Raw genomic sequence first — 25243 nt, 5'->3', positions numbered from 1 at the left:
ATTTGTATCTTTAGTGTGAATTTAACCTACATTTTTTTTAATATGGGAGGTTTTTTGGTTTATTGGTTGCTTATCCTAGTGGAAGATAATTACATTTAAGTTTTTATATCTTAGGCAAGGTATTGTAGCTCCTGAGCTTACAGAAGATGAACTTTGGAAGGCAAAGTATGTCTACGATTCTGCATTTCACCCAGATACGGGAGAAAAAATGATTCTTATTGGCCGAATGTCAGCTCAGGTGCCAATGAACATGACAATTACTGGATGTATGATGACCTTCTATAAGTGAGTAAATATGTTTTAAATGTTGGAGTTTTCCTCGTGATTTTTTTCAACTGGATAAAGCATATTGGGGTGATTGGTTATTAATGGACATATAAGATAACCAATTTGCACAGTTGCATGTTCTGCCTACTTGCTGCATGACTATGTTTCTGGAGAAGCGTTAAACTCTGCATTATTCGTCAATTTATCTGATCCAGAAACAGTGGAAGACAGAAGGACTGTCAGGATTAAGAAATACATTTTCTAATTTCATGCTTCTTCAAAAATAAACCATGATCTTCTTTAGCAGCATCAACTTAGGCTTTTCTTTTTGAAACTGAAATGTTTTAAACATCATGCAATAAAAACTACCACTCTCATCCCCAAAATTGGAAACTTTTTTTGCAGTGTTTAGGGAAAAATTAGGGGCTGCAATGCCCCAATGACCAAAAGTATATCTTTTTAAATTTTGAATCATAACAAAAAAATGTTTGCAGGGCACAATGTGTAAGTTTGCCCTGTCAAGTTGATTTTTGTGTATGTATTTCACATTTCTTGAGCATGATATTGACTTTGAAGTGTCAAAGATAAATTGTGCTGTGGGCAGTCTTGGGAGATTAAGTAAATCCCTATTTTTTTTTTCCTGATTAAATAGTGAATGCTGGACTTCCCAGACAACATAGTGTGTTTTTTTTTAAATACTAATGGAGCTCTCAAGTCATTGTTCTACATAGGTTGTGTGTTATTGGTCAGTCATTGTGTTTCTCATAGTATAACTCTGGTTACAACCATGTGAAATGATGTGAACTGGCTCCGTCTTTTCATCCACCATGTTTGATCACAACAAAGGTTAATGCTCTTTTTGCATAAAGCTATACCTTTCTCCAAATAAAATTGTAGCTACTTTTGCTATGAGAAGTAAAGAGTAATTCATCAATGTTTTCTTGACCCAAAGAAACAGCACACTTATTCGTTGTTAAACCAGAAATAAATAGTAGGACAACATCAAGCATTTGACCATTTTTGCAGTTATTTGGGCGCGCACACACTCACACAAAGTTTAAGGAGAATTAGTGTGCAGTACAAAGAAAAATAAAAGAATATATAATTTGGAGTCCTTGTTGTGTTTGAATTGCAAGGTTTTAATCTGAGGCTGATTGTTGATTAGTTTGTTTCCTGGATGCAATCGGTTATAGAGAATTTTGCACTTATTGAAAATGATCAGTTCCTCAATTTTCCTCTAGCTCTTTCTATGGGAACTGGATGCCACCACCCTCTGAAGAAACTGCAGCCAGCAGTTTCTTTCCAACTATCCCCAAAGTTCACTCGGAACCTCCTTTTTTAAGTACTACTTCTAGTGTCTATTTCCAAAAGGCTGTTTGGGTGGCTGTGTCTGTGTTAGCAATTGTGTCCACATCCGCTACTTTGCATTTGTTACTGACTTTGTGAGATCATGTTTGCTTTTGATACCTGAAAACTTAGCTGTTGATTTCTCATGGCAAAACAATCCATTTTTGCAAAAAGGTTTCATTAATCCATTGTCAAGGATTCCCTATTATCTGTACACTCATTATCTACAATTAGGGAGAATTTCAGTCCTACTCTTTACATGATGAGCTTTTGATTCAAACATTTTGTTCCAGTAATACCTGTAGTCAAATCATTCCCGTGCAGATACAGTTCAATGTTACATTTGTGAACTATATGGCCTGGAAAATGACTATAATGTCCAAGTAATTATCCCCTTGGGTAGCCTTTTCTGAGTTTCGTAGTTGATTCCAGCTATCATATATCCCAGTATGTGTTCCTGAGAGTTTTCTTCTGGATCAGGTGACTTTGACAGCCATTTAAAAGGTGTCCCATCTTGCTGTTGACTATTTTTTGTTCTCAACCATAAAGTTCTTGGTTTTTAAGTTAATGAGACTTTTAAAAGTTAATAATCCATATATACTATAACAATATCTGCTTGTGGTTCTTTCATCTTAACATTGTTTTCTAGATGTCTCTCAGCTTTTCTTCATCTGTCTTTTTCATTTTCCCTCTTTTTGAGTTCTGAGTGACGAGAAGATGTGATTATGGAGCCTGCACCCTTTGTGTTTTCTTTCCCCCCTGTCTGTTGTGTATTATCTCTTCTTAATGTCCATTTGTTGTGCTGCTTTACCAATTATGTTCTTTCTTGTGACGTTTTATTTTACATTTTTCCCCTCTCTACTTTTTTGTTTCTTTGCCCTATTATTTTGCATTGTTCCCCTAACCAGCTCTTCTACACCTTCTCCTCTAGTCACCCTTAACTTTAGCATTATTTCCTGTCTGCCTCGTATTATCTATTTTTTGACTGTTCCTTTGCCTCTGCCTGTCCCATTTTTACAGTTCAAACATTCTCCCACATAGCTTTTCATTTTCCCTGCAGAGCTTTCCCCATGAATCTTGCATTTCTGCTCAGCCTCATAAATCTGACACTGGATCTTTAATTTTGTTCTGAACCAAGACAGAACAGATCTCGCGTTCATGGCATTGAAGATTATACAATATATCTGATAATAAAGGTGCCTTGTATGATGAGATAGCAGTACTGAAGATGTGACTAACTCTGCAGCAGTAAAGGTGGGCAAGTAAGAGGCTGAATGGGACAAGGTAGGTCAGGGGCCAATGACAGCAAAATCTCATCTAGGTAAGCATGGGTAAAGAGCTGACACTGTATCACAATTAAGCCCCAAGGTTGCACATAAATATAAAGTAAAACATGAATGTAAGGTAAAGATCTCCTGAAAGGCAGGGGAACAGATATTGTAGAATTTTCCACACTGCTTCTACCACTACCTGTAGAAATGGATCTAGGATATAGTTTGGAGAAGCATTAGCACTACCTAGTGTCGTCAATGCCCAAGAACAGATTATGGAGAAGGTTGAAGGAAAAGCGAATAAAGGCAAGCAAATGGTATTGGATTAGTGCTGATTTCAGGGATAAACACCAGTGTGAATAGGCTGTTGACTAAGCAACATTTTTATCATGTTGCATTTCTACAAAATTCTACTTCTGTTGTGCTGGCAGGACTAAAAATACCTTTATACATAACTTTCACAGGTGTAAAAGTGGTAGCATGATATCCAGGTACCATGGAGATAGCATGACAAATAGCATGATACAGGTGTGATCTGGACAGAAAATACGTGTTACACATCAGGAAGTCATACAAGTACAAGATTTTTAAAATATAAAATAGATTCTTCTGAAGAATGTTGAGGCAATGTAAAAAATAAAGCTATCTTGATGGCTCAGAAACCTATATAATGCCATACTTCTATAGAATCGATCCAAGATATGGTACAAAGCAGTTTTGAGCAACTGAGCAGCTCTTCAGAGGGACCATTTTAGTGTAGGTGCCTTTGCTTTCAGTAAGTTCTGAGGATACATTTGAAATCCATAGGAGGTATAGGATGGAAGCTCCAACACACCAGATAACTGACTTTCTTTCAGTAGTGGTGAAAATGCACAAAAGGCCAGGGCCAGGGAAGTAAACAAGTGAGTTGAAATGAGCCTGCAGAATCAGGGTAAATACCATATAGGGAAAAGAATAACAATTTAAGTCAATATGCTGGGAAAAGAAAAACTGGTGGAAATTGGTGAAAAATTGAAGGTAGGTAAGGGTGGCACAGTGGCTCAGTGGTTAGCACTGCTGTCTCACAGCACCAGGGGCCCAGGTTCAATTCCACCCTTGAGTGACTGTTTGTGTGGAGTTTGCACATTCTCCTTGTGTCTCTGTGGATTTCCTCCAGATGCTCTAGTTTCCTTCTACAGTCCAAAGATGTGCAGGCTAGGTGGATGGCCATGCTAGATTTAGCTGACAATGTATGAAACGGGAACAAAATAAAGAAACCGTGTAGCAATAATAATGTATGCTTTTAATACAAACAAAAAATCTCTAGAAATAGTCAAGTGGCATGAGTGGAGAGACAACACAGTTAGCAATTCGGGTCAGTGTTCTTTGTTAGAACATTTTAGAATAGCTACTGAGTTTTGCTGATCCTTTGTATATTATAAATTAATAGTTTCTGAATTTGTGATATAGCTGAATGAGTTTTACATGAAATATTTTCTCCGTCAATTATAAAACTTATCTGTTTGTTTAATTTAGAAACGGAGAATACCTAAAACTGAGCAGGTCAGAGGGAAGGAGAAGGTAGAGTAGATGTTTCAGGGTTTTGATGTACTGTTGAAACTCTTGGAAAGAGCAGTTATTGCAGGAGTTGCATGTTACAAACCACAGCTGTAGAGGACATGAGAGAGATTATGTGCCATATTACTGAAGATTTGCACCAGGAGGATCTCAAGTCTTATTAATAAGATAGAAACCAGACTGAGTCATGATGTGTATGGTAATGGTTCTGAAAGGATTATTGCTGAAGACAGCATTAAGCTCCACCCAATCTGATGATGTCACAAGGACTTGAGTAAGGGAAGGCTGAACAGCTCCAGATGTGAAGGCCCAACATCTTGAGGTCTGCTTATAATTTTTGAAGTGTATCAATGTAGCCTGTACCTGATTTTTGTCATGCTGTAAATTTCATCTTGTTCAAGACGAGAACCTCCTCTTCTTAGATTACTTTGTTTTTCTCTGCCATACTAGACAAGGCAGACATTGTATCTTAAAGCAGAGTGACGGTAACAAATGTACCTTATGGTAAACAAGAATTAAGCCAGCTCCTACAACATGGTACCAATGGTATTGTCTGAAGATTTAATGTGTTCACACCGGTATAATACAGTGTGCAACAGCGCTGATTGAAATTCAGTTTAGCTGTACAAAGCGAATGCTAGTGAACCCAGAAGAAATTTCCAATACTGTTGCAAGATTAGTCTGCCTGAGTCAGACTATTGGTAGTAGAAGAAACGGATGATCAAGAAACTACAGTCGATAAACTCATGGTAAAATTCAATAAAGAAGAATCCACAGTCAATGCTAAAAGCAGTTTAAACATGGTATGAGAAGCACAGAAGCAAGGATGAACCAGAAGCTACGTGGAGCAGACACATTAGTCATGCCTGGCAGTTACAGGTTGCAACAGTTGGAGCAGCCGCAATTATAAATTCAGCCACAGATTGAACAGATATGGGATCGCCATGAGTAGAGTTGAACTTCCTGGTGAACAGGTTAAAATTCAGTTTAGGAAATCTGGTTGGCACAGACGATTTGGGCTGAAGAATCTGTTTGTGCTGTATGACTCTGACACCCAAAACAGTACACTTTCAGGCTGACAAAGTGAGAAGTAAGCAACATTGAACATAGAACAGTATAGGCCTTTCAGCCCACTACTGTCCTACTCTTAAGATCAAACTACCCTGCATACCCTACATTTTCCTATCATCCATCTAAATACTTACAATGCAGAACTAACATAACCGTTGCAGAGGACAGACATCGTGAGGCAATGCTGCAGTAAAGAAAATGATGGCCATAGATGTAATTTAAACCAACGCCACAGCATCAGTAATGTTGCAAAGCCAGAAATAGAGATAACATAGCAATTTAGAAGCCTAAGACACAATGTTCTAGCAGAAGAAAATATGGAGCCAATAGAGGTCATAATAAGAGCAGGAGATTCACTGTTGAAGTTGTGGAAAGGCAGGAAGACTTTATTAAGGGCAAAGGAATTGCAATTAATTTGGAGAAGTTGTTCAAGGGACTTTTTTTAGAGTTGTTAGATAACAGGCATTATTCGAAGAACATGGTCAGCATTACTTGTCTAGGGAATGCTGTTGAGCAAATGGGATTCATCTTGAAAATTACAGGCAGCAGGATTTATTCAGTAGATCTGAAATCCAGTAAGAGAATTAGAATTTTTTATTCAGCCATGAAATGCACAAGTCTTCCATTTTAGTCCCAAAAGGTGGGAATCCTCCACTTTCACTGCAAAAGTGAGAAAAATTTCCAAAAGGCTACAGAACCCCAAGCGAAAGATGAAATGGTATTCTACTTTTAAGCTTGCGCTGAGACTCTCCTCCATACAGCAACAGGCCTGAGACTGAAATGCTGGCATAGGAACATTTGGGTGCGTTGAAGTGGCAGGCAAATACATCTTCTGGTTCCCTTTTATCCATCCTGCTCATTGCTTGATAAACAGTTGTTGGAGGATGTAAAGCATTCCCTGTATTATAAGCCCCTTCACCTCTCTAGCTTTATTTCATGATTTAAAATACTCCTTGCTCTGTCACCTTTAGTCATCAGCAATAACATCTCCTTTTGTGACTCAATATTATTAAAACATTCCTGTGCAGTTCCTTGGGGCATTTGTTGCATCAAAATGGCTATATTAATGCTGCTGTTGTGTAGTTTTGAAGAAAAGTAAATGTCAGTTTGCCTTTGGGGCATTTCAATATTACCCACATTTTTGTGCAAATGTACTAATGGGACAAGGCTATATAGGTAAAATAACTTGGTTAAAATTTTTTCATGATATCATATAGCCTCTTCCTGTGGTGTTAATGTGATCAATATCTCCATAGTTTGGAGATTATTCAATTCTTAATTTTGAATATGTTCAAGAAAACTTGCTTCTACCATATTACTACAAACCAAGGCATGGATAATTGTTGTTACAATATAACAGACTCTCACCTGGACCATATGTGTTGTGCCAAATTGTTCAGTGTTTCTCTTACATTTACTCTGCTTTTCTTTCCAGATTAGAATTCCAGTATACAAATTCCTATATCTTTTACTATGTAGAAATCTAAACTTGTTTCCTAATCCATCTCATTTCTTACCCAAACGATTACCCTGCCATCCTCCATCTTATTACAGTCTTTTGACTTGAAAACTTCATGATCGCTGGTTCATAGACTATCATCAGTCTTAGTGATTTCCAACTGAGCCTTGACAATTGCTTTGTTTTCTTTTTCATTTAAAATCATCATTATTTCTCTGCTTACCTTTAACGCAGATGAAATGAAGATTAAAAATACAAGCATAGAGACAATTGTGATCCAATGTGGACTTTGGTAAATTAATAGGCAAATTGTTCAAAGTGTTGTTTTCATGACTCTGTACAGCAAATGTAATGTGTCCAACTGATTTGATTTTAGAACTACTCCAGCTGTGGTTTTCTGGCAGTGGATTAATCAGTCCTTCAATGCTATTGTGAACTATACTAACAGAAGTGGAGATGCTCCAATAACCGTAGGGTAGGTTGTACTTCTAATAAGACTGTAAGGCATTTTGAATTATATTTCATATACTGACAGCCAACTGATTTTTGTTTTTCAATGTAAATGAATGTAAACAGAACAAAACTTCCATATATAAGATAACAAAGTGTGGAGCTGGATGAACACAGCAGGCCAAGCAGCATCTCGGGAGCACAAAAGCTGACGTTTCGGGCCTAGACCCTTCATCAGAAATGGGGAGGGGGAAGAGGGTTCTGGAATAAATAGGGAGAGGGGGGGAGGCGGACCAAAGATGGAAAGAAAAGAAGGTGGGGAGGTAGGGAGGGGATAGGTCAATCCAGGGAAGACTGACAGGTCAAGGAGGTGGGATGAGGTTAGTAGGTAGGAAATGGAGGTGCGGCTTGGGGTGGGAGGAAGGTATGGGTGAGTGGAAGAACAGGTTAGGGAGGCAGAGACAGGCTGGACTGGTTTTGGGATGCAGTGGGGGGAGGGGAAGAGCTGGGCTGGTTGTGTGGTGCAGTGGGGGGAGGGGACGAACTGGGCTGGTTTTGGGATGCGGTGGGGGAAGGGGAGATTTTGAAACTGGTGAAGTCCACATTGATACCATTGGGCTGCAGGGTTCCCAAGCGGAATATGAGTTGCTGTTCCTGCAACCTTCGGGTGACATCCTTGTGGCACTGCAGGAGGCCCGTGATGGACATGTCGTCTGAAGAATGGGATTTATTTTACATGTATTAACTTCTCCAGTAGAAGTTGTTGTGTATATTTACCGCCACTACTACAACGTCAGTGGTCACTTCAGTTAACACTGTTTAAATTTTGTTCCGGAAGTATCCAGTAAATAATTACTATAATGATTTCATATTTCACTTTCTGTTAAAATTGCAGTCAGCTCGGTACAGCTTACATCTCTGCCACAACGGGTGCAGTAGCAACAGCTCTCGGCCTTAATTCTCTAACCAAGGTATCGTTAATTTTTGAAACATGTATGTTTTAGTCCATGGATGAACAATGCAAAGGTGTATTGCTGATTTAAAGAAGGTACCATTGATGAATGGTTTACTATGCAAGAAGTAGTTTAGTATCCAAGGAGCAAAATCCACTGGTCCAAGACTCGAACAGGTGGTTCAGAGATAATTTGATCTTAAGTGCACACAAACTGACAAGTTTTAGTGAAAGGTTCTATAAAAGTCAAGAACGGAACCCTGGATAACTTTACTCCTCCCCAGTGCAGAAATACTGAAACTGACGATTGGATCCCCATGTTATTTCTTGCAGAGACTATCTGGGATTGAGCATAAAGATTTCTGCATTCTGTATTTCACACAACACACTTCCACATTAAGCACAAAATAGGTGTTTTGTTCTGAAATGAATGCGCTTCAGTTACTTTAAATATTAAAATTTTCCTTTTTAGCTCTGTCTTCCTTTGAATTAAAGAAATTAAGTCAGTCTGTTTTGTTCGGAACTCTGAGAATGAGACAAGGCATATTCCATCTGCAGTTCTAAGGATTTAGGTTTTGAATTATTTATTACTTTGTCTTCTCCACTTGATAAGAGACAACATAATGAGCTTCATTACTAACAACATGTTAGTAGTATGTGGTTAAAGGATAACATTTGGGAAAAATTAGTACTGTTTAGACACTTTCATGTATGTAATAATGAAGGTTTGGACTGACTCATTTAGCTATTCTTGTAAAGGAAGTAATTAATGATCCATTTCTTCTTTTCAGCGTGTGACACCTCTGATAGGACGTTTTGTTCCATTTGCTGCAGTAGCTGCTGCCAATTGTATAAATATCCCTTTAATGAGGCAGAGGTAAGTTTTCCTTTACTGTCTGAATTCCAGTAAAAAGTAGATTTCGGAATGAAATAATCCTAGAGAAGACATGGTGCACTACAGAGTAGGTTATCCAATTCCAACATTTCTGCAGTGGGAGATTTCAAGCATAATTTAGTTATTCCTGTAAGATCAAGTGCCAGTCACACTGAACTATCTCTGCAAGACTCATTATTAGAGAACAGAATTATTATAGAATAGTGGAATATTGAAAGCAGTACTATTTACCTTTGCTTTCTATAGGTGACGTCCTCTGAAAAGAGAACTTGGTGTTTTCAGCCCATTTTCAGAAAATAAATCTTTTTCAAAAGTTATGCAGTTTAAATTTACAGAATGGAGCTGTTAATTTCTAATAAATAAGCAGAGAAGTGCTGGTTTACCTGGAGCATAGGAAATGTTATCAGCTAAAATTCATCCCAATAAATGAACCTTTCAGCTAGGAAATGAGTCATTTTGGCGTTTGCAACATTAGGTTTAACCATTCCAGAAATCACTGGTTTGCTTTTGCTCTGCAGAGAGTTGAAACATGGAATACCAATAACAGATGAGAATGGCAACCGATTAGGAGAATCAACAAAAGCTGCTCAACAGGCCATTATACAAGTGGTCATATCCAGGATTCTCATGGCTGCTCCTGGCATGGGTTTGTAGTTCTAAATGTCTGACTTCCTGAGTTACTCTTGTTAAGCAAACTTCTGCCTCGAGTCTATTATATAATACAGTGTTGCCAGGTGGATGCCAAATCTGGTTTTGTTGTTAATAGGTTTCCAGTGTTTTCTTTTGTTGTTGGAAACACATCTATTCCAAATTTACTGAAGGTATTTGTCATGATAATAAATCATTTGTATATTTGCATTTCAGTTATGGTCTACAAACTAATTCAATTTGTTTGATTAAAGCAGATATTTTTAAGCAGATATTTTTTAACCAATTATTTTTGACCCTTGTATGTTTTATTGAGTACAAAGTTCAGACAGAATGTGCTACATTTAGCATTCGTTGGCAGAGTTATGATTTGCAAGTGGCTATCATAATGGAACTCAGGAGGCCCAATTTACCTGTCATTCAAACTGCATTAGTTTCTAAGAGTGGATGCAAACGTTTCTTGGCTTGATTTGAGAGACAGCCTGATGTAGAAAGATATTACTTTGAACGGAGAAGCAAACTTTTATATATTTTGGTGTCCATCACTGACTGTAAAAACATGGACTTCCAAAAAATATGGATTAGCTTTGGCAAGCACCACTGAGACATTCATAGCTCTGCAGCCTAAAAGAAGACTGTCTGGAATTAGTATTCTAAAGTAGAGGAGGATGTTGGAATTGTGTACAGAAATGTAGATTTGTGGTTTTGAGAACTACTAAATAAAAATGAAAATGGGAATATTCTTCCTAATACCTGCTAAGTGTAGCATTGCTGCATTTAAAATGTACTTACAAGATTATATTCCAGATTACAGCACACATACCACTGGCTGTGCGCAAAAGACCAAGGAGATTAGTTATACAGCTTACAGCAAATATAAATTCAATTCGGTTAAGAATCTGGTTCATTACATATTCAAAAAACAAACCAAAGAATTGTGAATACTGGAAATCAGAAACAAAAACAGAAACTGCCAAAGAAATTCAGCAGGTCTAACCATATCTGTGGCGAGAAAGCAGAGTTATCGTTTTGAGTCTAGTGATCTCTCTTCTAATATCTTACTTATTCAAGGTCACAAAATCTATTGGGGAAAGCTAATGTAAACAGTGGGGAAGCAAATGATTTCAGTACAACTTGTAACTTAGTTGCCCATTGGGGGAAAATATAAAACCATTTCACAATCTCAAAGTACTAGATTAGTCAAATTTCAATTCAAGTACAATCTTTGAGATCTTATGGCTCTTAGATGTCCTGTAAGTTTCAGGAATTAATATTGGCAATATCTTTTACTGACAAGTAAAATTTGGAAATCCAGAAATTTTGCCTTGATAATTTGTTAGAAATTTCTTCATTTTACTGAATATTTACAGAATGCTAGAAAGTTAAAGTACTGTTATTTTTAAATGGAATTCAAGATCATCTGTGTAAATGACATTTCTAAATATTCAGATAGTCATTGCATTGGACTAGAATCCAAAACACTAAAACTGCTATGTTACTAAATATACTTGTTTGTTTTATGTTTTAATTGATTATATTGTCAACTTATTAAATGAAGTTTATTTTTAGCTATCCCTCCATTTATAATGAATACCTTGGAAAGGAAAGCCTTCCTAAAGGTAAACCTTTGATACTTTTGAATTTTTAATATTTCTTTTCATGGAACCAATCTCATGGTGCTAGTATCCAAAAATAGGCACGTTGCCTCCTATATATTTTTTTTAAAAATGAGGCTATCAGTTCAATACAATTAATGTTTTATTCTTAAAATGTATCAAATGTTGTAACAAACTAAAGAAAAACAAAAGCTGTGCATGAATACTTCACAGTTTATTCAAAATGCTATAGACAAGCAAATTAAAATGATTGAGGGCAAATAAATTATTGAGATACAGAAGGTCATATTTTAACTGATCCAAAAGCCATGTAGTTATAATCAACACACTGAGAAATTAATGGGCCTGATGAATACCTGCTAGTCAACTCTGACAGGAAAAACAGCATAAAAATATATTTATGGGAGCAGCATAATACTGGTGGGTTTAAGTAGTGTTACGGACCAGACTAAATCCCCTCAAAATATACTGAAAAGATATCCTAGAGCAGAATGTTTGTTTGTTTTTTCTATTTTAAAGGTGAGTGTAAGGCGTTATGTTCCAGATGCAATTTGATCAGTCAAACTATCAACTTTAAGCAAAATACACTCTTTATTTTAACACTATAGTGTTAAAATACAGACAAAATAAAAATAAAAGAATTGGTTTAACTATAGTTATCAAATGTTTAACAAATTAATTATACATATTAACCACTACTATTTAATTATGTAATATAGTCACATTCCAGAAACACATCCTGGCAAAGACAAATTCAGTAAATGAGATTGTCTCACATGCAATTCTGGCAATAGGAAGAGTACCCCAGCTGTTATCTGTAACAGAGAGGGGAATAAGAACTTCCTCATCCAGCTTCAAGACCCCAAACAACTGCTGAAAGCTAAAACTAAAAATCCTGATTCTATGGGAGCTTGACCCCTCCTGTTCAGGGTGCTTCTATTGTTAAGTTTTTTTTTAGAAAAGCCCAAGGCTTCACAAGCTATTAGCTTTGAGTAGTCCATGCATCACCTCGGTCTCCACTTTTGTTCATTAAGGAAAACCCAGGATATCGATCATCCCAATGCTGTTAATGAACTCCATTCCCTAACCAGCAGTTCTGTTCCTCTCACTCAACTCTCTTTGGATGATCCAGACAGTTTCCACTTATTTGATCCTGGGGTACGGATCTAATCACACATCCATGCCATAACGCAGGGAATACTATTTTAGAAGGGTCACTATCATCAGAAGTAGAAAGTATCAGCAAGGAAAAGGTGACATTTCCAGAAACGAGCTGCTTAGGTTGACTGCATTGAGTATGCTTGGAAGTATATTTAACTGACCAGCTCTTATCAAAGTTTACAAAACTCATCAAGATTCAGTTTGTTTGACACATAAAACTGTTGTCAATGCAAAATTTATCTATCATCTTAACGTATAGGTGGGGCTAGTGAAAGAAATATCAGAATTACTACAGTATCTCAAATTAATGAAATTTAAATAATGATTTTTGCATTATTATAGCGATTCCCATGGATGGGTGCACCAATTCAAGTGGGCTTGGTAGGAGTCTGGTGAGTATGTTTTGAAATCTCTCTACTGTCACATCATTAGCTAGAGTAGTTGTAAATTGGAAGCAGCCCTATTCTAACAGTTTTAATTATTAGAAATGCTGTATAGATTTATCACTCATCCAGAAAGTAAAAGACCCTACACAAAAGTTTGGCATTAGTCATTTTTCATGAACAGCATAATTTGTAGGTTATAATCTGGAGAATGATCCAGCACAGAATTATGCCATTTGACTTGGTAAGCTATCCAATTAATCAGACTCCCTTCTTTCCGTGTAACTCAGCGGTTTTTTTTGCCCTTCAAGTATTTATCCAATTGTCTTCTAAAATCACTCACGAATATGCTTCTCTCACCCTTTTCAGGTAATGTGCGGTAGATCACAACAAATGTACACATCACATTTTTTTAAATGTGATAATTTTGAGTAGAACTATTTTTCAAATACATCTTAAAATGTCACATTAGTGGAATTTACCCCTCCCTGGTATGATGTGAGTAGTGCTGAGAAGGACAACACGGGAAAAAATACAAGGAAAAAATAACAAATTCTCAGCTTATTTCCATGCATCTTTTTATGTGCTACTTCTAGTTCTCTCTTCCTCTACTGAGAAACTGGAAAGCCAACATGTAAACCAGAGCAGGTACCTGGAGGCATAACTTGCCAAAAGGTTAAACCAACCATCATTAAAATGCTGCTTTGCAATATCAGTATGGGAAAACTAACCGCCTCAGAACATCATGCCTAATGTCAGGTACAATTCCCACGTCACTTGAGCCCTTCAATACTGTAAATCTCAAGGACACCTGTGGCTTGCACGTTTGTGCCAGATCATTTGGATGCAGAAACACATGAATCTCATATCTGGATAAAATGTATCTAATGACTGTTTGCTTGCTTTCCTAATGCTCACTGACTTTGCACTTAGAGGATGCCACCTTCTGTATACTTCACGTGGAGGAGCTATGCATATCTAGACCATTCTGCTAGACCTGATTCCTCAAAGGACTCATGAAACTGATCTTGGAGTCAACCAGACACACCCATTGCTGGAGCTGGCACAGTGCTGATGTCGTTAGTTGAATCAAAGGATGAAGGAGTCCACTAACTTCTGGCAAACCTGCCTGATGTTCCTATGTTGGTTTCTGCAATTTTGACCAAGTCGTTGAAAGCCAGAAACAGGGGCTTGTCTGCTTAGGGTGAGCAGGTGTCTGATCTCCAGCAGCCCTCATGTAGTTCAGGCATCAGCTTTTGAGCAGAACAGCGAGAGAATGATGGATTTATAATAGCAGAACTGAAAGATTATGCACTCCAATCCCACCACCATCCCAATTCTCTTTTTAACTTGATATGTCTGGTGAAAAGCAGATGAGAAATTTCTATTTACCGAGAACCTAAGAATGTCTATAAACTTTGCTACTGTGGAGGACACAAATAATTAATTAACTATCCCATTTTGGATTAAACTACACACCTCAACAATTCTAAGGACTTTTTAAACTGCGTATTCTTGATAATCGTGTTTAAACTAGACTCTCGCGCTGTCTTAAACTTCATGTGTCCGTGTGTTTTGGCCTTCATAGTGAGAGGATTCAAATACTTGAGCAGTGATATTTTGCTGCAACTATATAGGGCCTTAGGGAGACCACGCCTGCAGTATTATCTGAAGTTTTGGCTTCCTTATCTGAGAAAGGATGTTCTGACTATGGAAGGATTGCAACAAAGCTTTGCCTGACTAATTCCTGAGAATGGCAGGACTGGTGTATGGAGAGAAACTGGATTAGTTAGGACTACAGAGATAACAAGGTGTAGAGCTGGATGAACACAGGCCAAGCAGCATCATAGGAACAGGAGAGCTGACATTTCAGGCCTAGACACTACATTCACTCTAGCTTATAAGAATGCAAGGGTCACCTAGAAACCTGTAAAATTCTAACAGAACTCTAAGATAAATGCAGGAAGGATATTTTCGATCACTGGAGAGTCCAGAACCAAGGTCACAATTTAATGATACAGGGTAGACCATTTAGGACTAATGAGAAATTTCTTCACTCAAAGTGGCCAAAACAATGAATGTTTTCAAGAACTAATTGATATTGTTCTCAGGGGTAAAGGGATCAAAGGCATGGGGAAGCAAGTGATAACAATGCACTGAATTGGAAGATCATCCATTATCATATCTATTGATGAAGCAGTCTCAAAGGCTTAACAGTCTATACCTGCTCCTATTTTCTATGTTTTTCTTACTGTCCCACACTCCTCAAACCAAAGGTAGTAAATAATAATATTCCTCATCCCTACAGTCAAAATCAGATAACCTTGTAATTGGCCCTTCATTTTTGAACTAGCAATTTGACTTTGACTTTGACTTTTACTTGAAGTTTGATTTGAGCTTGTTGCTAAAAAGAGTTAAAACTCTTCATTATAGCCAATTGAGGTACTTAGGAAGATGAGAGTTAATTCTCTCGTCCTCATCAGATGTTGCAAACAGCTTTACAGAACTAACAGATCAGAAGCTGATTTTGTGTCAACAAAATTCTGATTTGTAAATTCACTAAAAAAAATACATAAATGTATGCATACCTCTAAATGATTGAGGTTACACACACCTTACGATGTGTCTGTGCCACACAAACCAAGAACTTCACAATTTTAATGCTTACTTAGCTATTTTTTCATTAGAATAGTGATAGACATAGCATAAACTGCTTTGTGTTGCTTGTTTAGGTGGAGATCTATAGCATTCTGTCATCTTGTTCTTAGCCAGTAAACTTTGATTAAAGTGAATGTTCAGACCTAGATATTCTCTGTTTTGGACTTCTACTGGAGAGTTGTCTGTATTTTTGGAATGTAGACCAATGTGTTTTGGGTAAAGAGGAAATGAAAATGAGGTGAAGAGAACATCACGTTGACTATTCAAAATAAAAACAGAAATGCTGAAAATACTCAGATTAGGCAAGCATCTGTGGAGACAGGAGCCAAGTTAACGCTTGAGAACAAAGTATTTATAAACATTATTTTTAAGCAAATATCAAGATGGAAAAAGGGGGAAAAAATCAAAGTCAAAATTACAACGCATGTTGCAATGCAAAAAATGGATAATGGAGGAAAGAAACAGCTTCTGGTTGCATGTCATTTATGTTAATCCAATTCCATTTTTACCTCTGCCCCAGCCCTAACGTGTCTCATAATGAACAGACATTCCTAGAAACAGTTCCTTATTCTGTGGAATCATTGAAGAGACTGCACAGTTGGCAGCAAATACATTAAGCTAAAATGGAAGTGTTACCAAGAAATCACTTTCAGTTTCAAGGAATATTTGATCCTTTTGGATGTTGAGAAGAAGCTGTTAAAATGGGAAGGTAATGTATCTCATAGCTTTGCATGGAAAGGGTGGAGCTTTTTAGGGTGATTGAGGAGTGAATCAGGATGTCATGTAAAAGATCCTTCTGGAATGTTCCAACACCTGTTTCTGCTCTTGATTTGAACACAAACTAATTGTAACAACCTGCAAAGCTCTTTTGCAAGTACATTTTAAACAGAAAAAGGGGTTTCCTTTTTATTTTAAAATTGTATCCAGTTTTGAGAAAATCAGTAGGTTGGAACAAGTTATGAAAAAATAGGTAGCTCTTAATGTTGTTATTCCTCCTTTTTTTACTTAACGGGCCTAACATGTGAGGAAGTCTGCACGACTCCAAGTTATAGCTGAAAAGAACTCCCTCGGCATATAATTGTATAACTGTATTCGTAAATACATATCAGTTTTGCTTGATGAAATGAGTGTAGAATAAAAAGTTTAATTATCAATTTCACCACATAGTACAAAACAAATTGCTTTGGAAATGTTCCATTTTGAGATTTTTACAATGTTGCCAATTGTTTGTGTTAAATACACTTTCTTAAAAATATGTTCTGCTTTGGTTCTGTAATCTCCCATGATCTTAAGATGTTACACTCAAACAAAACAAATTCCTTGGCTGTCTACTTGCAGCTTTCAATACTTCTTCACATTTTCTCTATCTTTCTGTGTGTTTTACTTTTTCAGTATGTATGTTTCTCTTTTTCGCTTTTTCTTCCTTGCCCTATGTGGCTAACTCACTTGTACTCCAATCTTTTCCTCCTGTCTCTCTTCCATCATCCATCTTTCTCTCTTTTTGTAATATGTAGTAACTTTGCCCTTCGATGTTTTTGGGAATCCTACAGAAAGGTATTTATTGTACATTTTTAGGTCACCATTGTCACTGTCATTTTCTTTCTTGGCTTCTGTCTAGAAAAGAAGTTTCAAACAGCCCAAATCATAAGAGGAAAGCAAAGCTATTTTGAAGAAGTTTCTGCATGGGTCGAATTATAGTCTATAGAAAGGCAAGCATTAATCATAAGATAAATAGATGCTGTTATACTCAAAGGTGTATCATTTTTGAAAGAAGTATTCTAAAGTGACAGGTTGTAATATGATTTCTGCCAAACTGCCCCCAGACCCTTAAAAATGTAGGATTGAGGATAAATTAGTTTGACATCTTCATAAACCAAAAAGAACTGATAGAAATTTTCACATGATTCAGGCAACTCGTTGAGGGGTTATTTCTGCTCTCTTCTGAGAGGCCAGACCTGTGTCATTATAGCCAGTAGAGACTTCTGTTAGATATAGACTGTGTTAAATGGACTCTTTGTTGTGACTGATCATTTCACCATTCCCTATCCCCAAAGGCGCTTGTTCCATTTCACTTGGCAAATCCTCGATGACATTGCATAGCAATTGGCTTACCTCTGATGTCTTGCACCACAGCTAAACTGGCCTCTCGTAATATTGCAGAAAATGTCTCATGCTAAGAATGCATGAAGCAATTACGAGGATAATATTAAAAATTAGACTAATTTTCAATGTTTTTGAATAAATCAAACAAATATTTGTTCAAAGATATATTTTAAATGTTTGTGTCAAATATTGTCAAAAAATTCAAATGGAACTTTTATGCCACATGGTTTGACAAATATTGAGCTATTTTAAAGGAAGTATATTGCATGCTGTACATTTTTATTGTTGGTAATCTTCCTCTTTACAGTTTGGTATTTGCTACACCACTTTGCTGTGCGTTGTTTCCACAGAAAAGGTAAGAAATCAATTCAAGCATTATTTGTCTTTTGATATTTGATATTATTCCTGCTCATTAAAGATGTTTTTTAAAAAAAGCAATCCATGTTATCTGGTAGTTTTAAGTCCAGTTCCAACACCCATAACTCATGGTGCGAGGCTTGCATCACTGTTTCCTATTGAATTGGAAACTATTCACTTAAATAAAAGATGGCCTATTTTGCAAGATAACAGCTCTTCTTTCCTATGGCATAAATGCCATGCTTGTCTACTTCATGAAAAGTCACACTCTACTGACTGACCTGGTGATCTGTAAAATTAAATATGCAACCATCAGAAAACTCAAAGATCAGGTCATGAATTTTTAAAGCATGTTGTCTTATCACAGAATCTACACCTTAGAAATACCTTTTAGTTTGTTTTTTGCTGCGTTCCAGTGCATGTCATCAAAGGTGCTAGTGGTGACAAATAAAGAACAAAGAACTGAACACTGGAACAGGCCCTTCAGCCCACCAAATCTGCAGCGACATAAGGCGCTTTTCTGAACTAAAAACCTTTGCCTCCACACTGTCTGGATTCCTCTCTTCCCTGCCTATTCATATCTCTCAAGGTGCCTCTCAGATGCCCTCTGCCAGAATGTTTCTGCACTTACTACCCTCGATGTAAAAAGTAAACCTGCCTTTCACATCTCCTTTAAACTTTTACCCTTTTACTTTAAATCTGGGGGAGAAGACACTGATTATCCTGTCTATCCATGCCTGTCATAATTTTTTTAAGCTTCTGTTAGGTCACCCTCTCAGCCTTTGACATCGAGTGAAAACAAACCAAGTTTGTCTAATCCCTCCTCAGAGCTAATACCCTTGAAACCATGCAACATTCTGGTAAAACCACTTTTGTATCCTCTTTAAAGCCTCCACATCCTTCTGGTAATATGGCAACCAGAACTGTAAATAGTATTGCAAATGTAGCTGAGCTAAAGTTCTATATAGCTGCAACTTGACTTCCAATTTTTATACTCTGTGCCCCTGCTGATGAAGGCAAGCATGCTATATGCCTTCTCGATCACCTTATCTATTTGCATTGCTAGGAGGAGAGATTAGATAAACTTGGTTTGTTTTCACTTGAAATGCCAGGTGATGAGAAGTGACCTGGTAGAGAATTACAAAATTGAGAGGTATGGATAGAACAGATAGCTGGAATCTTTTCCCATCCTTCCCTACATAAGGTACCCAGAACTGAATTCAGTGTGCCAAATGGAGTCTGACTAATGATGCATAGAGGTATAAGATACACTTCCTTGCTTTGTATTCTATGCCACTGTTTATAAACGTAAGAATATTATAAGCCACCTTACCAATTGTTTCAACTTGCCTGACCACCTTCAGAGAATGATGCAATTGAACCCCTGAGGTCCCTCTGCTCCTTTTAAAGTTGTACCATTTGAGCTTGCATTGTCCATCAGTTTCTTCTACCGAAAAGCTCGTGGACATGGGTTTAAGTTTAAAGAGGAAATGCTTAAAGATGTAAGAGGCAAGTTTTTTTTCCAAAAGTGGTAAGTACCTGAAATGTGCTGCCAGAAGACAGTCCAATAGCAACCTTTTAGAGGCATCTCAATAGATATGAATAGGCAGGGAATAGAGGGATGTGTACTGCAAAGAAGTGAAAGGTTTTTAGTTTAGAAAGGTGTCATGTGTCAACCCAGGTTTGGTGGGCCAAAGGGCCTATTTCTGTGCTGTACTGTTCTTTGTCCTTTAACCTACCTGGCAGTTCTGGGATCAATATCTTTTGCCAAACTGATATTTATGGTCACGGACCACTATGACCCCAAATCATCTGTAAAATTACAGCATTACAGGTTTAACATGGCAAATAGACTTCCTGGGGAACCAGTTACTAAATTCTTGATGAGACTGAAGAAACTGGTGAAACACTAGTGGTCAGTACTTGAGGAAATGTTAAGGGATTGCTTAGTTTGTGAATTTAATAATATTGCAACCCCAAGGAAGCCAGTGACCAAACCAGATGCTCAAGAAAGTCATAAATCCGGCTTTTTCCTGTGAACATGCAGGGAAGGGGCCTTAGGAGCTTAGAGTCCATGAATCATACTGTCCTCTACCTTATGGAACTCTGATACTGCAAAGCTAAGTCCTCAATGGATACTACTTACACTACTGTTTTCGGCCTCTGACCCCAATCACCCTTCCTTGGCAACAAAGTTCCAGGACTGGGCAGAAACCTTCTGCACAATACAGTGAGAACTAACAACATCCATGCCATACTAGTGGTTATAGTGTTCACCCCCGACATGGTTACTGAAACAGATGAAATGTGTACCACCCAGGCTGAATAGTGTGCCCACCTCAAGACAAGGCTTTGCATATAAATCAGCCAGAGGATGAGGAAGTGATACAGCTAAATTGCATCCCTGTTCTCAATGGCCACAATTAAGATAAAACTCCAGATAAATGGCCATGCCTTACACATGGAGATAGACACAGGTACTGCCATATCTATTGTTGGGGAGAAAACCTTTAGGAAACTCCAGTGGGTCATTTGTCTTTAAACCTTCAAGACACCAATGCTTGATCTGGCCATATCCACTGGGGAATTATGTATTATTGGGACCACTGTAACTCCACTTACACATGGGCAACAGACGTTCTGACTCTCCTGAACGGTAGTGCAAGTGCCAGATCCAAACCTTTTATAAAGGTACTGGCTACAGAAAATCTAACGGATTGTCAACAGTTCTTCAAAATGGGTACCAGTGATCTAGATGAAATCTTCGAGAAGTATCCTGATCTGTAAGAGGGACTTGGGAAGATGAAATGCACCGGGGCCACGAACTACGTAGACCCAAAGGCCCAGCCTAAATACTTCAAAGCACAGATCCCTTATGCCTTGCGCACCAAAGTAGAGGCCGAATTGAAACATTTTAAGGAATTCGGCATCATACAGCTAATTCTGCTGTCCAGTAGTCTCACTTGTAAAACTTGACAACTTGGTCTATCTCTCAGAATTGAGAGCTTAGACCGATGCCCTATACCATGCATGGAAAACTTGTATGAAAAGCTGACTGGTGTGACACATTTCCTAATTTGAATAAGCTGTGCCTACGTCCACCTGGAGCTTGAGGGGTCATCCAGTGAGTGTGTTATTATGAATACTCAAAAGTATTCTGAGTACGCGCTCTCTTTGGAGGGTCTTCAGTTTGTGTCATCTTTTGAAGCGAAATAGAGAACATCCTCAGGCTGCCACTCTGGCAAGCAGTTGATCAGGATGACATTTTTAATCTCAGCAGCGACTGCAAAGAAACATCTAGAGAATTTTGAGGAGGTCTTGCGTGTTTTTCTGAAGCTAATATTTAGTTAAAAAGGGAAAAATGTGTATTCCAGATAAACAAGGTAGTGTGTCTAGGGTACAGAGTTGACAAGAATGGACTATACCCTGTCAAAGAAGGTGAAATCCATAAAAAGGGACTGCAACTTTAACAGTGGTGTTGAAGATTTCCCAGGTCTTATGTACTAGGAGAAAATGCAGTCCCTGTAAAGAACTTTGGTGATGGCTCTCCAGGGATGCCAGGAGTTATCCACTTTTTGGGGGGGGGGGGGGGGGGGGGGGGGGGGGGAGGGGGGAGGAGGAGGAATGGGACCACTATCATAAATGGTCAAATCAAGGAAAACATCACACAAAAAAAGGAAAATAAGTCAACCATCTCCAGTGGGAACCCTTCACAGAAACTATTGCTTCCACGGACACGCTACTGAGGATGAGCCCCTCAGAGCGGCTCTTCAGCTGTCTCCATGGAAGAGCTGTTCACCTGTACAACCTTGACCAGACCCAGAAAACAAAAGGAATGGAATGCAAGGGGCGCCATCATCATGGGAGTGAGGAGGAACCCTCACGCTCTGAGGGGAAAGGATGTGATAATGCCTGCAAGATCCAGAGGTGTGTAATAACATCTCCTGAACAAATTGATTCAGAAAATTAGCTTAAATAAAAAGCAGACCCAGTCCAATTCTCCGCACAGCACAGCATCCCCACCTTTGATGGTCTGCATTGCCTGTAATGGGCTTTGTGTGTAAATTTCTAATTGGCTATATGGGTGAATTAATGGTGGCAGTTAATAGTTAAAAAGGAAAAAAAAAATCACTGATTTGGTGATGGGAATGGGATTTGGGTGTGTGTGTGATAACATTCCAGATGAAGAAAGAAAACAGCAGATCCAGGGATCGTCTGTGGATCTGCCTGTCATAGGCCACAAATCGTGGCTGTATGTTGGTGTTCAAAAATAAATGATGTGCTTTTCCAGCTGAGCTTCCTGATTTATTACATATATCTAGACTTTTGGCTAACTTCTGACTGATAACTGTATATTTGAACTGTCCTTAGATGTCTTGTTTTTTTTTTAAACAGTTCTATGTCTGTGAGCCGTCTTGAGCATGACATTCAGGCCAAAGTTCGAGAGGCCAATCCTGGTGTGGAATATATTTACTTCAACAAAGGATTGTGAAAGCACAAAACAACTGAAGATAAAACACCAAGCAATCTAATTTGTAGTGCGTTCAGTGTGCCAAAATTAAAGAACTGGTTTACTTTGTCTTAACTCATTTGTATTTTTGCATAGTTTTCCAAAAAGCATATTTAATGATTTAAAAAATTAATTTAAAGTAATTCTAATTGATATTAGTTCAGTTGTAGCATAAAAAAGGCAACAGTTTACACCCTCTACGTCTGAGTAGTCTGTTTCTAAAATAACTTGTACCATTCTAAAGTGAGCCTTGTCAGTTAACTGACGCAGCACAAACGGTTATTATAATTCAAGTATGTGTTTACTACATTCCACCTTAATGTTTATTTTTGTACTGTGTTTAGTTATTTGCTAATTAGAATGGAACAGAACATAAATCTTGTGACTGTGTTAAGTATCATAAACATATTTATACTAGAGTTAGCTTAAATGTTTCAGTTCAAATTATATGTTGAAGTATTGAGTGAAAACATCAGAAGATAATTGTTAGGTAAATTGTATATCTTGTGAAATTGAATAATGTTTAGACTCCAGATTGAGAATAAAGCATAGCATATCTAGGATGTGAGCTATGAAATACTTGAAACAATACAGTATTGATAACTGATCAGACATTATGGTTTTAAAATTTAATATCTCATTGACAATTGTGCAATAAAACTTCAATGTTGCTCTGTAAGGAAGTTCTTAAAAATTTACATTCCTAGCTATCTAATGCCTTTAGGACTTAAAATTGCTGTGAATATAGGAATTCAGTTTTAATAGGAAACTATTGTCATACTGTCTTGCAAGTGTTTCAATCAGTGGAAGTGTATTATTTTGATGAAACTGGAAAGTACCATCTAAATAAAGTCAAATTTCAAAGATTTTTTTTATTTTGGATATTCTAGTAATTGCCTGAATATATTCTTATCCAATAATACAGCTTCCATCTTCTTGCACAGAAGGAAGTGTTGAGTTGAAGTTACATATAAAACAGTAAACATTTTCCATGAAGCTAAATTAGCTTTTGACATAGGCAAAAGCAGTGTTTCTGCTTAGAAGTTGATTCAATACTGTTAAGTAAACAATTCACAGTTATATTTCCCATCTATGTTGCAGCAGACATTTGATTTGCTTGAATACTAGAAAGCAACACAATTTAAGTAGTCCAAACATGCTCCATTGTAGTCACTGAATGTGATACCCTTTCCTTTGTAAAATCTGTGCTAATCTCTATGAAAATCCTTGAAAATGTATAGCAAATAATATCTTCATTGAGAAGGCAAACAGTTAAAATTCATCATGAATGGATGTGTCAGGCAGGTAACAGCCAATAACCTTCCCATTTTCACTCTGGTTTTCTTTTCAATTATAGATGTTTAACCAATCCATCATGGTAGTAAATACTCACGTTAGGAATATTTAACTTCTTAGTTGATTACATCTTAAGTTTGCTGAGGCCAAACGTGCCAGAGAGTTCTGGTAAAGTTGATAAAACACTAGGAATCTCAGACAGAACTTAATTCTCTTTTTACCATAGTCAAGAACTGCTATATTTTCTAAGGCTGTCTGAGCAGTACGATAATAAAGGAATTCCTACATTACAAATGGTATGGCAATCCCATCTTCCTGCACTGCAACTCCAAAGATATTTTGAAAAATTCCCTAATAAAATTACCTCCAATCATCCATCCTCCATCACTTTCAGTTTATCAAATACCCCATGCTATCCCATACCAATTTGTATTCAATCCATCATACCTGCCCTGACACACATTGATCTCCACACTCTGCCCTTTCAAGAAAGCTGAAAATACTGTTTTATTTACTGCTCTTGCCATCTGTCCTTTCCCTTACAATGATCGTTGCACATATATGCCCAAGTTCTACTGCTCCTATGTCCCATTTAGAATTTGAACCTCTATTTTAAATTATCTGTTCCTCAGAACATTGAAAATCAATGGCAATATATTAGCCAAATACTCCAGAATCAATGGGTGGTAGCACGTTCTCACTGACCAGAAAATTTACTGGACTAGCTGTACAAATATAGTAGCCATGGGAGTGGATCAAGTGGTTTGGAATCCTGTAGTAAGTGACTCACCTGACTGCCCAAAGTTTGCCTACCACTTGCAAGACACGTCAGGAGTGTGTTGGAAAAGTCCCCACTTATCTACATGAGTGCAGCCCCCACAACACTCGAGCTTGACACCATCCAAAGCACAATACCCCATTTGATTGGCACCATTTTCCACAAACATCTATTCTCTCCTCCACCAATGCCCAATAGCAAAAGTACTTATCGTCCACAAGATGCAGGAATCATAAGAATTCACCAAGCCACCTTCAATTGCACCTTCCAAACCTCTCAACCGCACCATCTGGAAGAATAAGGGCAGCAGGTACACTACCTGTAAGTTCCTCCAAGCCACTTACCATCCTAACTTCAAACTATATTGCTGTTCCTTCATTATCACTGGCTCAAAATTGTGGAATTCCCTCCTTAACAGTGTTGTGTTGTGATGTGCCTACACCAGATGTACTGCAATGGTTCAA

At 37.6% G+C, this 25243-nt stretch overlaps 1 protein-coding gene across 4 annotated transcripts in view; it reads left to right on the top strand.

The window, feature by feature from the left end:
• The window catches only part of LOC125458237 (sideroflexin-1), a 110166-nt gene extending 86595 nt beyond the window's left edge, over positions 1 to 23571 (top strand). For 3 of the 4 annotated variants that reach the window (XM_048543319.2, XM_048543318.1, XM_059650748.1), the window contains exons 3-11: positions 115 to 285; positions 7349 to 7447; positions 8318 to 8393; positions 9166 to 9251; positions 9788 to 9915; positions 11487 to 11536; positions 13037 to 13086; positions 18146 to 18193; positions 22591 to 23571. In XM_048543319.2, the coding sequence (XP_048399276.1) occupies positions 115 to 285; positions 7349 to 7447; positions 8318 to 8393; positions 9166 to 9251; positions 9788 to 9915; positions 11487 to 11536; positions 13037 to 13086; positions 18146 to 18193; positions 22591 to 22687 (805 nt within the window). In that variant the 3' untranslated portion in view covers positions 22688 to 23571. Of the gene's footprint in view, positions 1 to 114; positions 286 to 7348; positions 7448 to 8317; positions 8394 to 9165; positions 9252 to 9787; positions 9916 to 11486; positions 11537 to 13036; positions 13087 to 17353; positions 17431 to 18145; positions 18194 to 22590 lie in introns of those variants that run through there. The other variant, XM_059650750.1, reaches the window with a different exon arrangement.
• Positions 23572 to 25243: the final 1672 nt, after the last annotated feature.

Source organism: Stegostoma tigrinum, chromosome 13, assembly GCF_030684315.1.
Source record: "Stegostoma tigrinum isolate sSteTig4 chromosome 13, sSteTig4.hap1, whole genome shotgun sequence".
NCBI classification, from domain to species: domain Eukaryota; kingdom Metazoa; phylum Chordata; class Chondrichthyes; order Orectolobiformes; family Stegostomatidae; genus Stegostoma; species Stegostoma tigrinum.
This window is presented reverse-complemented; position numbering and strand designations above follow the sequence as displayed.